Source organism: Varanus komodoensis, unplaced genomic scaffold (assembly GCF_004798865.1).
Source record: "Varanus komodoensis strain SLA01 unplaced genomic scaffold, ASM479886v1 scaffold720, whole genome shotgun sequence".
Classification (NCBI taxonomy): domain Eukaryota; kingdom Metazoa; phylum Chordata; class Lepidosauria; order Squamata; family Varanidae; genus Varanus; species Varanus komodoensis.
In genome coordinates, this window is record NW_025336375.1 from 1 (window position 1) to 15,380 (window position 15,380).

At 43.3% G+C, this 15,380-nt stretch overlaps 1 protein-coding gene across 1 annotated transcript; it reads right to left on the reverse strand.

Annotated features, from left to right (window-relative positions):
- Positions 1 to 7,232: 7,232 nt before the first annotated feature.
- Positions 7,233 to 12,874, reverse strand: LOC123034803 (ankyrin repeat and SOCS box protein 5-like; the record flags this gene model as incomplete). Its single annotated transcript, XM_044452484.1, has 6 exons — positions 7,233 to 9,051; positions 9,786 to 9,977; positions 10,528 to 10,662; positions 10,757 to 10,907; positions 11,471 to 11,578; positions 12,795 to 12,874. Coding segments are annotated over 6 exons (794 nt in total), but the record flags the coding sequence as incomplete, so codon positions are not given.
- Between the last annotated feature and the right edge of the window lie 2,506 nt (positions 12,875 to 15,380).

The following is a 15,380-nucleotide window of genomic DNA, read 5'->3' on the forward strand; positions in this document are numbered from 1 at the left end:
CCTGTCATGGTCAGATCACCTCCTGGTGAGGTTTGTGCTCGAGAGCGGCCTCTCCCTCTATAAGAGTGCGGACCCGATTGTATGGGCCCGCCCCCGGAGCCGGAAGGATCTGGATGGATTCCTGGGGGCCCTGGGGGAGTTTCCGGCTGACAAGACTGGTGCTCCTGTCGAGGCTCTGGTCGAACTGTGGAACGGAGAGATGACCAGGGCTGTGGACACGATCGCTCCTAAGCGTCCTCTCCCACCGGGCAGAGTCCGCTCTTCCCCTTGGTATACACCTGAATTACGGGCGATGAAGCGAGCTGGGAGACGGCTAGAGCGTAGGTGGAGGAAATCACGGGATGAATCTGACCGAACACACTTGAGAGCCCACTATCGGGCCTATGCTGTGGCGGTGAAGGCGGCGAAAAAGAAGTTTTTTTCCGCTTCCATTGCCTCCTCACAATGCCGTCCAGCGGAGCTTTTTCGAGTGGTGCAAGGCCTGGTTCGCCTGGGTCCTAAGGAAGATCCGATGCCACCCTCAAAGGCCCGCTGTGACGACTTTGCCAGGCATTTCAGGGAGAAAATCGCTCAGATTCGTCACGAGCTGGACTCCACTAATGAATCAGAGGTCTCTGAGGAGTCGCCAATGCCACCGTCTGATCCAAAATTACTGGAGGAATTTCAATTATTGCGGCCCAAAGATGTGGACAAGGTGCTTGGAAGAGTACGTCCCACCACTTGCCTATTGTATCCTTGCCCGTCTTGGTTAATAAATAACTCCAAGCACGGGATTGGGACCTGGATTTTGGAAGTGGTTAACGCTTCTCTGAGGGAGGGTCGAGTGCCTGCCCCTTTGAAGGAGGGGGTAATACGACCGGTCCTGAAGAAAGCGTCACTGGATCCAGAGATGGCCACTAACTATAGACCTGTGGCCAACATCCCGTTTCTGGGCAAGGTGCTGGAGCGAGTGGTGGCGGGACAACTCCAAGCACTCTTGGAGGAAACTGATTATCTGGATCCTTTTCAGTCCGGCTTCAGACCCGGGTACAGTACTGAATCTGCCTTGGTCGCCCTGTACGACGATCTGTGCAGGGAGAAGGACAGGGGGAGTACATCCCTGTTGGTTCTTCTGGACCTCTCGGCGGCTTTCGATACCATTGACCATGGTATCCTTCTGGATAGACTTGCGGGATTGGGGGTTGGAGGCACTGCTTTGCAGTGGTTCCGCTCCTATCTCAACGGTCGATTCCAGAAGGTAGTGCTGGGGGACCATGTCTCTACGTCATGGCAGCTATGCCATGGGGTACCACAGGGCTCCATTCTATCCCCTCTGCTATTTAACATCTATATGAAACCGCTGGGAGAGGTCATCAGGAGGTGTGGGCTGCGGAATCATCAATACGCTGATGATACCCAGCTTTACCTCTCATTCTCCACTAATCCAGGTGAGGCAGTGGCTGTGCTGAACCGGTGCTTGGCCGAGGTAAGGGAAAGGATGAGGGCCAATAAACTGAAACTCAACCCAGACAAGACGGAGGTCCTGTTGGTTGGCGGATCGGGTTTCGGAGAGGGTGGATTTGACCTGGTCCTGAATGGTGCAACACTCCCTCTTAGGGATAAGGTCCGCAGCTTAGGAGTACTCCTCGACCCGGAGCTTTCTTTGGAAGCTCAGGTGACAGCGGTAGCGAGGAACGCCTTCCTTCAGCTTCGGCTGATTAATCAGCTGTGCCCCTACCTGGAATACGACTGCCTGGCGACGGTGACACACGCGCTGGTGACTTCCCGCCTTGACTTCTGTAACGCGCTTTACGTGGGGCTTCCCCTGAAGACAGTCCGAACACTTCAATTGGTGCAAAATAGAGCTGCCAGGTTGCTGACGGGGACGGGGCGTTATGCTCACATGACTCCAGTCCTCCATCAGCTTCACTGGCTTCCCATTGAAGCCCGGGCCCAATTCAAGGTGTTGATTATGACCTACAAAGCCCTAAACGGCTTGGGTCCTGGCTACCTGAACGAGCGCTTACGTCCGTATATGCCCGACCGCCCTTTGAGATCTGCGGGAGAGTCCCTTCTCCGGGAACCCTCCATGAAAGAAATTAGGAGAGTAAGTACCCGGAGGAGGGCTTTCTCTGCGGTGGCGCCCAACCTATGGAATTCACTCCCCAAAGAGGTCCGCCTGGCACCGTCGTTACTGGTTTTTCGGCGCCAGGTAAAGACCTTTTTATTTAAACATCATTTCAATTGTTAAAACATATGATCTGGCCTGGGCAACTTCTTCTTCCTTCTCTTTCTCCTCCTATATTTTTATTTTATACTGATAATTTTAATTTTGTATTTGTAAATCAATGTATTTTTTGTATTTTTATATTTAATGGTAATTTATTATGTACTATTGTATTTCAATGTATTTTATCATGTTGTAAGCCGCCCCGAGGTTTCGGCAAGGGGCGGCATAGAAATGTAATAATAATAATAATAATAATAATAATAATAATAATAATAATAATAATATTTTTAAGCAAAGGAGAGTAGGAAGAGTAACCAGGCCAGCATGGAAGGTCTTAGAAAAGCCCTATCTAATTATGAGGCACAGACCTTTAGAACTCCCAACTGCCATAATCTACCTTAATACAAGCCTGCTTCTTCCCTCTAAAGTAGGAGGCCTTGAAACTACTAGGAGATCTTAGAAATCACTTCTTTAACGGACTAATACGGAACACAGCATGAAGGTACTATCCTTTTGGTCTAGAGAGAACACCTCCACCTTTCCTTCCACAGTCTGCCGATTATTTTCATTAAGTCCACAACTGCCTCAGTACCACTGTTGTTGCCAATTGCAACACCCCAAAACACCCCAAAAGTAGTTGGCCAGAGGAAGGCCACATAGTAAAAACACCACAGTTATACTGTCCTAGAAGGATAAGAACAAAATGAACTTTGTGTAACCAAAAGCTAACACACTAGCCTGACCTCGAATACAGCAATCAAAGGGACAGTGGAAACTGGTTATAGCCGCCATGAAAGTTGCAAATGTGAAGGGAGTAGGAACATGGCAAGCCTGTGTGAATCTCGAGCAGATAAGAAATAGACATGGGAAATGTCTGGTCCTTGACAGAAGAAAAGACTCTTTGAAGCTAACAGCAGTGGGGGTGTGGTGACATCGATGTACTGATGCATTAGAAGTGTATTAGGTGAACTAATTGGTTACCTAGGGTATAAAACGCATGTACCGGGGTGCAACTTTCGAGACACTGCTTTGGGTTGAATGTGCTCTTTTGTCTCCCTTTATTCTATAGCGCACTAGAATAAAGCTGGTTTTGGCTCTAAGTCTCATCTCAGGCTCATTTTGACTTGGGTCTGGGATCCACCCAGGGTTTGCCCTAGCTGTTGACTGGCTGAGTTCGATAACACTGTCATCTCGTTTTTCTGGAGGGTGTGCTCCTAGTTGCTACTGGGCAATTACACATGTGTCTTGGGCCACTGTAGACAGTGACCCCTGACAAGAGAAAGAGTGTGAACACTGGGTGCTCCCTTAGTAAATAGTGTGTGAGAAACTTTATTCGTTTTTGGCTTTTTCCAAGAAGGCCCAAACCCTTTCTCTAGGGGCAAAAACAGAAAAAGGTTGCAAAAAGGTTTTGAATGAGCAGCAAATATCTGAATGAATGTACTAACAATAGCTCCAATATCTGTTTCTAGAAAGAAATTGGGTATTGATAACTGGTAAATCTGAAAAACAAATGTCTCAAACCAAAGGTAACCAACAAAATAAGACAAAACAAATACCCTAAATTCACAGCTGGGCAATATCCTTTTAAGAACTTTGCTGACTTCTAAGAAAGGTATCCTAATATGTATTTAGGATACCTTTAAAAGATTAGGAATTTGCACAAAACTTAATACTGTAATTGTTGCTGAAGATTTTAGGATGTCAAGAAATTATAGCGCAAGAACTGTAATTAATAGTTTTAGAACAGCAGAAACTACCACATAAATTATTTTAAATAAGGACCCCCTTCCTAATAACTGTGAGCTTGAAGCCTAAGAAGATGGGTTACTACAGTCTACAATTCCTTCTCACAGTCTCCCTTGCTAGTGTGACACGTCCAGTTTGCAAATGTCTGAGGTACCATACAGTTCTTTGCTAGTCCCAGGCACTCCATCTTCCCCATCTGGATTTGGGTCTGAAAATCCAAACAAGAGTGAGAGTGCGTCGAGGCTACGTTTTAAAGAAGCACACAATGCACAGTTCTGGCCTCAGAACTTCTTACCTTGCCTTCTATAAAAACTAAATGGAAGTAACGGCTCTAATTGCGTACATGTGGCTGCCAATATAGATTAGCAATCTAAATTTGTGTAATTTGCTGCCCGATGGCCCTAGTTCCGGATTTTTTAGGCATCTAGCATCGCTCCTGCAGTTTGATGGGCGCCTTCAAGGGGAGGATGAACAGCTTCCCAAGGGGCCGCCCTTGCCTAGTCTCCCCTTGCAGCCAAATTCCCCGAGGCTCTTTTGGAGCGTTTTCGCCTCTGTAGATGGCGAGCCTGCCAGGCACCGCCGGCCCCTTCGATAAACGCGAGACGACCAGGGAGGCCCGCTCGCCTCACCTACGGATATGCGTCGGCGCAAAGGTGAGATCGAGGCTCTGCAGCCAGCGCAGCACCGCCCGGGGCAGCCCCGTGCGCCTCGGACTGGTAGAGTACGACATGCGGAAAGAGGATGACGACGATGCTCGCGGAACGCTTCCTTCCCCTGAGAAGCGCCGCGCAGGGTCCAGCCAAGGCGTCCTCGGTAGCCACAGCAACAGTTGCCACAGCAACCATTCCGCCCGCCCGCCAGTTATTTCTTTATTTCTTTAGCCGCCGAAGCGCGCATGCGTTTCAGCGTCCGGCCGCCGAGACCTTTTGCCCGCGCGCATCGAACTCCAGGCTGCATCAGAAAATGAGGGCGGGGAGGGAAGAAACAGGCCCCGCCTCTCCTTGGTGTTCATAGGCCGGAGTTCTGCCGGAAGTCAGCGAGACGTAGAGTGATTTGTCGCCTCGTTTCAGGAGAGATAGCAGGTTACGTTGTTGCGCAGATCTAGGCTAGTTAGTCGGTGCGGGTATTCATCTTTGTGCAGGCGCGCACAGAGACTGTGCATATGTTGAGTTGTTGTTTTGCTGGGATTGGAAAACAAAGGGCAAATCCCTTCCCAAATAGCTGATCCCAGTTGCAGTATGACAGGGCAAACATACAGCAGCTACTCCCTTTTTAAACTAAATACTGTAGTATAACCGTGTCAGCCTTCCGTTTACAAATTCAATCCTAGGCAAGTGTAGATAACAAAGAGTCAAAGCTGGCTGGGACACGCACCTGGGTGTTAAGCCTTTTTTTTTCTGTCTAAAGTTCCATAGGATTTCATATTAACTGATTTAGTTGTTCAGGACTATATTTAAGATAAAGATTAAACGGGCAAAAATCACAGATGGAGCATAAGAATAATTAAACCTGTTCCTGAGCACAGCTAATGAAATGTGATTTGAATGTGAGCTTGCAGAACAAGAGATGGACGATGAACATACCTAGATGCATTAGTCAGGGATTGTTTTTATGGACATCATAAAGAACGGTCCTTATAGACCCTTGGACTGGGCACACGATCCTTGCATTCCCAGATCCCAGGTCAAAAACAGATCATTGACCTCAGAGGTTGGAGATCTCTCTTTGGCTCTTGCAACCAGCATAGAAAGAACTGTATCAGCTGCTTCTCTGAGGTCAAAAAAGCAACCTCAAATAAGGAGTAAAGCAGGGAAGGGGGGATCATTGCATTGCTCCAGCCGCTTTCCATCCCCACCCGAAGTGCCACAGATGGACTGCCAAAATCAGCTGAAATCGAAGCAATGAAGGCTTTGATTAGAAATTATGTTTAAATAAACTCTCCCCTCTGTGTTCAAGACATGTCCTGGGACTGGGTTTTTTTTTCGCTACCCTCAACCCTGCCAGATATGACTGAGACTTCTTTCTTTTGTTAATGTGAAAGTGCATGGCAGTCAATTAGAAAATTAGATCTCTCTAGTAAGGATGCAATCCTAAAAAGTCCCAAAATTGGTTGGTGCATGACTGGCTGGGAGCTGTTAGGACATTTTTCAGCCCTATATGCATAGAATTGCACCCTAACAGGATTTGACCAAAAGCTGTTTCTAAAATACCATGAAAATATAAAGAACAAAATAAATATTTGGATGGATAGGAAGGACAGAGCAGAGTCATAAACAAAGCCATAAAGATTTTGGCTGACATTAAGGAAGGCATCAACAGTTTACTTTGGCTCTCTCTCAAGCCTTTGTTATGAAGAAACCATCTATCTTGCAAAGCCTGAATCCTTAACAGGGGTATTTGGATTGTTTCCGACTTACCTAATCAGCTCAATGTGGCCAGAGGCAACATTATTCTCTGGAGTAAACACCATTGAGAGCTCTAGTTCACTTAGCACCTGTTAAGAGTAGCACAAAACATTAATCACCTACACATTCTTAAATGGGAAAGACAGAAGCAGTCACCTGCAAGTTCTTCTCCTCCCTACCACACATGCTCACATGTTGATGATCACAGCTTTGGATTTCAAAATAGATGTCTTATCTTCAGGCTAATAAAACAAGGTTTTGATGCAGTTTTTAATATAAAAATATGTGCTAGAAAAATATGATAGAAAGCAGTTTTTTCTATCAATATAGTCCTATCACCCAAATAAAAAGGTTTGGGGAAAAAACAGTGCTATCATTAATCTAATGAATTACAATGGTAAATTTCTAGAAGAGAGCCAACCTTCTTCAACTCAGATGGATGAGAGCTGCTTGTTTTCTAAGAAGGCAGGGAAACTCTGTCCATAAAAATAGGTTTAGGTGGCAATAAAATTCATGATTTGAACAAGGTTTAATTTTGACAGACTCAAAATCCTGTGTCATAGCAAGCATCTTCATTTGAACTTCTGCCGTATTTGCTTTCTGCTCTTGTTTCAATAACACTTACTGAATCTGGTAGTAAAGATTTGCAGGACCAGTCATGTATGAACAGGATGTATGCATTTACTCATTGAACATAATGGACTCCACTTCTAGGTAAAAATCCATAGGATTGGATTGTTAGCACCGTACCAGACTGTTTTTGATCACTTACATTTCAATGGGTAGTTGACTTAAAAGAAATAAATAAATTAGCATAATCTGCTCTTCATGCAGTATTTAAGGAGGAAATGGAGGAAGAAAAATGACACTCGTTTTGATGTTTAAAATGTTTATATATATATAGAGTGCATATAACATCCCATATGTCTATGTACATACATAACAGACATTGTTGAACCAGAATATAACAGAAGCAAACAAACTGTATCTATGAATGAAAGCTCTAGTGTGTGATGTACAAGACCCAAACTTTCACCATGTCCCTATCCCACCATGGTATAGTTTCACTAGCACAGCAGTCTGCAAGAGTCTTGGGGCTAAAGATGTAGCATCATATCATTCCAACCATTAGCAAGCCTTGGGTCCTTTGTTGCTCTTGGTAACTACAGCTCCTTCATTCCTTCAGCTGCAGCAGCTTTCTCCCATAAACAACTAGGGGAGCAGATTCTGTGGGAGAAACAGTGATTAAATGAGGGGAAAGCCCCACTAAGGGCTGCTTGTTCTTGGCAGGAAAGGACAAGAGATCTGGTCATTCTTCCATGACTGTGGTTCTTTACAGGGGAAATGCTGGGGAAGAATTGGAAAGTGAGAAATTCCAATCTCTCCCCTGCACCTTAAGCCTCCAGAAAATGGCCACTCTGCAGGAAGTGGTAAAGTTAACTGCAGTAAAGACATTGGCTGTGCTCACACGTAATGACAAGCCATTCAGGGAATGGTTTCTTATTATGGGTAAATCCATAAACATGATGAAACATGGTTGATTTGCTTACAGTGAATCTCCATGGAGAACCAACAGTGTTCTAAGGTTTCTACAGTTCACTGTTGCTTGTCATGACATGTGATTTAACTTATGATGCTTTTCCACAGCTTCACCATTTCTTCTGGTGAGTTCGGCAGCCAAAGCAGCCATCTCACCTTGTCCGTCTCACCACTACACCTGCCTCACATGAGATGGGCATGACAACATCAACATGGGCATGGCGGTGAGGCAGGGTGGCCAGGCATTAGAGAGCACGCACTTGCAATGTGTACAATCCTGCACACAGGATGGAGCACTGGGAGGGGGAAGGGGTGCAGGTGGATACTTACACATGAGCAGAGAGTGGGGTTTGCAGTGGAGTGTGTTGCTCTGTTGTCCCTGCAGAGCAGCCATGCCACTCTAATGAGTAAATGGTGGCCCCACGGAGCAGCAAGGGAAAAAAAAAAACCCCAGGCATGTCTGGCTGAGAACATGCCAAGAGGAGCATACAGGCCAACAGAGGAATGACAGGCAGGGCAGGCAGGAGCAGTGCATTCTGGGATTGATTCTCAGCTGTGGGGGATGATGGGATCATTCATGAGCAGTTACTACACAAATGTGTGAACCCAAGATACAGGGTGAGATACCATGCAGTGTGGTAACTTCACGGATCAGTTTAGCGTTATGTGTGTGAACACACCCTCTGGAATCCCTGCAAGAATTTAACTACATTGCCTGTGCAAAATAGAATCCCCTGGAAAGGTGCATTATTTAATCAATAAATGCTACATTAAGTGCATAGCACATTTCTAGAGTATGAACAAATTCTATTCTGTTTAATTATATTAGCACCTTGTCACTGGGTTGCTCAAGGGATCTCACAGTTTTGAATTGTGATGACAGTTTTCTATTATAGATTGGTACGTAAGAGTTGGTTGAGCCCCTCACAACGCACACACATACATACTCCCTCATCCCAACAACTGTGCATGTGAAACATACGTTAAGATAACTTGTTCAGGTTTTGAAAAGCTAGTCACTACTTTATCTGTATTGTAAGAAGTTTTTCAATATGGTTGGCAGCTGCAGTTGTGGCACAAGATGCAATCTAGATCTTCCAATGTAGTTTCGGATACGTAGCCGGCACAGTTGGCAAAGAGAACATGGAGTAGCTGCAAGTGCGAAAGAATGAAATTAAGTATCATTGTTGTATCCTCAAGAACTTGCAATGTGTTTATTATACTATTACAACTTTTGTGGTGTGTCCAAGTGGACACTGTACTAACATAATATTCAAATCTAACTATTGTGATTGAATATCTGCATGTGTCTGTTAGAATGCCCTTCCATTTTTTCCATCATATTTTTAAACTGTAGAACAAAGCACTGTGGAATTTAATTAAATAATCAGAAAAAAAAATCCCCATGAAATTTCAGTAAGTCTTCTAAAGATGGCATGTAACAAAAATACCAGCTCCACAAGAGAGATGGCAATATGACTGAGAAAGAAAATGGCGAAACTTGCAAATCCGTCTAGCCAGGGTTCTACAGCTGCCTAATATACTAGTCCAAACAAGACAGATACACTAGTCAGTCAAAAGACAGATCAGGTTAGGGGTGTACCTGGATGGGGTTATATCCCCTGTAGGCTCAGGGTTGCATTCTTGAACTCAGCCCTGAGACTGGATGCCCGGGACTAGTGGTGACCAGGCATGCATTTGCGCAGTGTGGGAGGAGGAGGAGAAACCACACCTTTTCACCTAATAAGATACTTCTTGATGCTAACTAGTGCTACAACTGACCTCCCATCTCCATTTTCATGGGACTCTTCTCCCCCACCACCTGAAAATGGAGAGGGAATATATATCCTTTGGGAGTCATATGTAAGTTTGAGAAGACCCTTTACCTTCTTGTAGAAGCAATATTCGTTCCACTGCACTGCGTGGAGAAGCTACATCTACAGGTCGTTCAAACTCTGTATTTTTGGCATTTATGTCTGCCCCAAACTCAAGAAGCATGTTTATTATTTCGGCACTAGATTGCCTTGCGGCTCCATGTAATGGGGTTTCCAAAAACTTTCCCTTTTGTACATTTGCACCTATGGATTTGTAAAAGAAAAATGCATATACTCATTAGTATCACAGCAAAGTAATCATGTCTCAAATATTAGGGTGCTTCCAGAACAAAGACTTTTGAGGCTACAGTCAAATGGCATTGGACACCTATTCTGCCTTTTCTTTCAGGTGAGAAAAAAGACAGAAGCAGTGGGGAAACATGAGAGGGAATATGAAGCTGAAACATCATCACTAAAATACACAGTGCAGTTCTTGTAATACAGATTAGTTATGAATATTGTATTTTCTGAATCATTAAAGAACAGACTTTTACTGTGGCTGCTTAATTAATTTGCAGATTAACTGCTACATCCACTGCTATGAACAGATGAATTACAGATAAAGTAAGAAGTGGGGCAAGTTCAAGAAAATGTGCAGTTAAACTAGGAATTGTGATTACTTAAGGATCTGGGCTGAACAAAAGTAGTGGTTGGCTTCTTTCTTCATACTAAATCTGAACTACTACATTAAGAGACCGGTTAAGTTTAAAAAACATGCAAAATATAAATATAGTGAGCATTTTAAATCATGTACCTGAATAGAGAAGCTTGCGAACACATTGTTTCTGCTGTGAAAGGCAAGCCACATATAGAGGTGTTCCCAGGTGAGGGATATCTTGGTCAACATCTATTCCCCATGAGATCAGCACCTCTAGACAATCACTGTGGCCTAGACAAAAGACAGTGTCAATCTCTCAAATTAGAAATTGCATTTACAATGCATGATGCATGTCTTGATCCATTCAGTAATTCTAATGTCTTACCTTTGCTGGCTGCTTCATGGGTCGGAGAAGGGAGACAGGTCTCCCACTGAGCTTTGGCACCATACTCCAACAAGAGCTCTACACAAGGTGCACTTCCTCGTGAGCATGCATTGAATAAAGGTGTTATCCCATCAATTGTTGTGGCATTCACCTAAAATATTGGAGATGTCTATGAGCAGGAATACATTATTTGCTTGTGTATCCTGTTTCTGTCATGTGATAATCTGTTGCCTTCTCCGACTCACTTTTTAAATCCTCTCTCTTACTGAAAAAGAGTACAGCAAGGGAATCTCTGCCAATCTGACTTGCAGCAGGGAGCACCACTAGCAACCCATGTGCAGGCCATGAAATGCACTGGGAGTCATTGCAAATATATCTCAGAATATAAAAGAACTGGCAACACAAAGAAGAGGTCAGATAGAATTTGAATTCTATCTTAATGTGGTATTCAAGAAAGGTGGGTGCTGCATACACTGAAATTATATGGCTAGTATTTTACATTCCTGAAGTGTTCAGAAAATCCAGATCAGTAAACTTGTAATGGATTGCTCTATTTATGATGGTTATTTGGTACAGAAAGCAGCATCTGCCCTTCTTATAGAATAGGTGCCACATTACATCCGTACTTTAAAATATGCACTGACCCCTCAGTGTCTTCCAACCACAATCCAATTTGATACCAATGCAAGTTTTACAGGCAAGAATAATACTTACATTTGCTCCTGCTTCAAGAAGGATTCTAGCACACCCAACATGATCTCCAAGGCATGCTTCATGCAGTGGAGTCACTTGGTCGATGGTTAGAGAATTTACATTGTATCCCTAAACATAAGAGAAGAAATGAACAGTCACAACTAGTTCTGCAAAGCTGGTCTGTCTCCTAATAAAGGCTCAGCCCAATCAAAAAGAAAAGATGTCACAGATCAGAAGGGTTTTTTAAAATGCAAACAATACCTATGATGCACAAAAGAAATGGGTAAACCTAATGGGGTAGGCCATCCTCAGTGAGTGCTAGCCTAATGAAAGGATGCAACTCATATTTGGAATATTTTGGAACTTCAGAGTTGCTGCTTGACATGTTGGAGAGACAACTTCTTCAGTAGAGAGCCTGCTGCACTTGTCTTGGCTTTCCACCCCAGTTAGAACCCACCAGAATCAAGGTTCTTTCTGAGTTGCATGGGAAGCCTATATGAGTACCAGAGGCACTCACCTGCCCAAGTGTGCAAGTTAGTGAGTCCAGATGATGAGGATGTAATGGACGGGTCACAGCTAAGTCCAAGTTTTTGCTGCTCCCTCTCCAATTCTAACTTGTCTAACTTTCTGATTCTAGGTGGCGATTCTTTTACATATTTGTTCTTTTAGTTTTACACTGAACAATTGCAAGGTATTGAGTACCAGTACAAGTGTCCTGGGGTCACAGCAGAAGCTTATTTTAAGTTCAGAGCAGAAATGTATGAAGAAATTAGAAGAACGGATGGCTCCTAGTGTCTGGAACTCTCTCCCAGTAGGGCAATAGGAAGATGTTGCTTCAGCAGGTAGCTAGAGCCAACAGAAGTCTTAGTGAGGTCAGCTCCACCCCTTGTGGAGGAACTCACTGGACTGTTAAAGGGCCCTCACTTGATTCTGCAGCCCAAGACTTTGTGAGGCTGGGCAGATGGAGCTTCTTCCAGTGAGTCATCCCTTGAGCCAGAAGATGGTGCCAGGGCCTTGAATCTGGCACTGATTGTCCAATTCCCCAAAGAAGTAGCCTGAGCTTCATTATCAGCAAAGTCTTCTGCTGCACACAGGAAGTTATGTGAGCTGGCGGTCATGGCATCCACAGGCTGCGTACTTTGCAGGCCAATACTGAGCAGGAGTTTATGCTTGCATGCATCCCCCCGACCCCCAAGCTTAGCATTTTATATAAGTACTGAATATAAGGAGGTCTAAAGAAGTGATTAACCAACAAAATGCCAAAATGTTATTTTTGTAACACCAGATGTTAATGAAGAATGTATAAAAACAAAGCATGTTTTAAATATAACTATAGCATTTTTACCTGTGCAATTAAGGTTTTGAGAGAAAGGAGGCGTCCCTGACTTGCTGCTTCATGCAGTGGTGAGCGATCTGCCCAAGAACCTATGAAACAATATCACTGTTCAGTTGAAGTTGCAGAAATGTATTTTTATTAATATCCAATAATATTTTATGATAAACAGTATACAGAAGATCACATTTGAAGATCCACATTATCCACATCATCTTAGAGTATGTAAATTATTTTGTACTTGTAGAAAAAGACAAGAGTCTGGAGTTTTCAGAATGCAATTAGACTGCTACATTTAAAGTTACCACTTGTTTGCATAGTTGGAAGCAAATCCTATTGAACTTGGGCACATGCAACATATTAGAACTGAGCTGCAAGTCATCTTGGTAAAAGGAGGCTTCCAGCTTCCATAATCTAGTGCAGTAGGCAAATGGATCCTTCCTCTATCTGGTAGAAATACCAGTTTGCTTTTCTGTCCTTTGGAAGTCTCCTTCAACCATCTAGATGTATTTGACTGCTGCTCCCATAATTCCCTGACAAGAATTGTGGTTGGGTATGATAGGAATTGCAGCCCTAGTCCTCTGGAGGACACCAGGCTGGGAAAATCTGCCTTGGAGTATTACACAAACTGAGCAATTTTGGATCATATTGAAACATAGGGTTTATAGAAGATATTGCTACACGATCATCATTTGGTTGTACAGAACTCTGCCAGAGCAAAGCAATTTAGTGTTCTTCAAAGTACACTTAGAGTGCAATCATTTCTGGGGTTAGACAGAAGAAAGTCATTCTAGCCTTCCGCAGTCAGTATGGGTTAAGCTGGGGAATACTGGAAGTTCTAGGACTTTTTTCTTTCTAAACCTGCATAGGATTGCACACTTAATGTTTCCCAAAAACGCAACTCTAGCATATGCTGGAAAACTGAACCATGCTTCATAAATCTTAGGCAATGTTTCCATGAGAAAATCATGAAACCCCAAAGCAAATGTTCTGTTATATGCTGACACTTCCCCCCTCCCACCCGCCATCAGAGGTTAGTGGCTGTTGTTTACAACCATCTTGATGCATCCTCACTGCAGAAAATTCAGCACTTGCTTGTGCCAATTTGTTTTGCTGCCAACAGGAGCTGCTGTACTAGGGAAGTGAATCAAGAATATAAAAGACCTTATTAACATCCCTAAGGCATTTTGAACTGATACCAATCTTTTTTTTTTTTTTTTTGAAGCCAGAATACAGCATCGCAACAAGCCAGCCAAGCGGCTCCTTTCCCCCTACAAATTCACATTCATCCTTATCTGTTTTCCCTTTGCTATTTAATCCTGTGTCCCTTTTTACATATGTCCCTTAGAAAGCTGTCTGCAAATGTCATTCTCTAACATTTCATAGATGGCAAAGGGAGTGCAGTTGTCTACTTGTAAACATCTCTCTTCACCCACAAAGATTACTGCCTGAGCAGCTCCCACCCCATTTCTTATAGCTGAAGGCGCTCATCCATAGTCTTATGTGGCATATTATACACATGAACTCTGCAAGGGTCTGTTTTGCACTGGGCTTCCAAAAAAACATTGCTTGCAGCTGGACTTGACGGTTTTCATTAACAATTCTCAAGTTGTTCTTAAGGGAATATTTATTCTTACTAGGGATATGATTGTTCTTATTGCATATTTGAAAGTTTTACTATCTGTATAGGGGGTTTGAGAATATATTGCTGCATTGCAAATACTCCTGCATTTAGCACCTACGGCTATGCTTGTCTGTGCGTCTATACATTAGTCAAGAAGCATCTCTCCCCCACTCCACTTTCTCTTTTGATATTTAACTTCTAGGCACTGGGAAAGGCACTGAGAACTAAAGAGCTCTTGTGAACACTAACAATATTTGCAAGGCAACCCCATAGGGAAAAATGGGCATTACAATTTCTCAAGGACAAGTGCCAGCACATGGATGAGAGTGAAACTCAGGAACTTGCGATGCCTGCTACTGAGTGCTCCATTATGTGATTGTTACTATTGCTGGCAGAATTGTAGATATTACTATTCATTCTGCTGTCCTCTATGTAAATTAATTTTTGGAAAATGCTTGTGCTTTTGCAAAGGTCTGAGACACAAAATTCATGGAAGCTTTTCACCCATTCTAATAAGGATAGCATCAGGCCTAGCTCTCTCAAATTAAAAAAGCAACATTTTAAAAAGGAAGATTGGAAAAATATCCACTATTAAAAATATTAGCCTACTATCTCCTATGATTTCTTTCCTCTCTAACTGAAATGCAAAGTGCTGCTGACTATATTTAGACCCTGCATTCTAAGCCATCTGCTTTCTAAATTTACCAGGAATACAGCCTGCGGTTCTGTAAATGCTGCAGAGATAAGGTTAAAACATTACAATAAACAGGCAAGAACAAGGAATTATGTTTAAAAAGTGCATACAGTACCTAAATCTCCATCTCCCCATGGCATTTCCAGCCAATTGAAATTATAAATCCTGCTCATTTTAAACAACAAATCAAAAGTATTCCCTTTAGCTGATGCCTGTTAATATACTTCAGCCATTTTTTAGAAAGAGCTCTGCATTCATTATACTATGAACTTTCACCTGT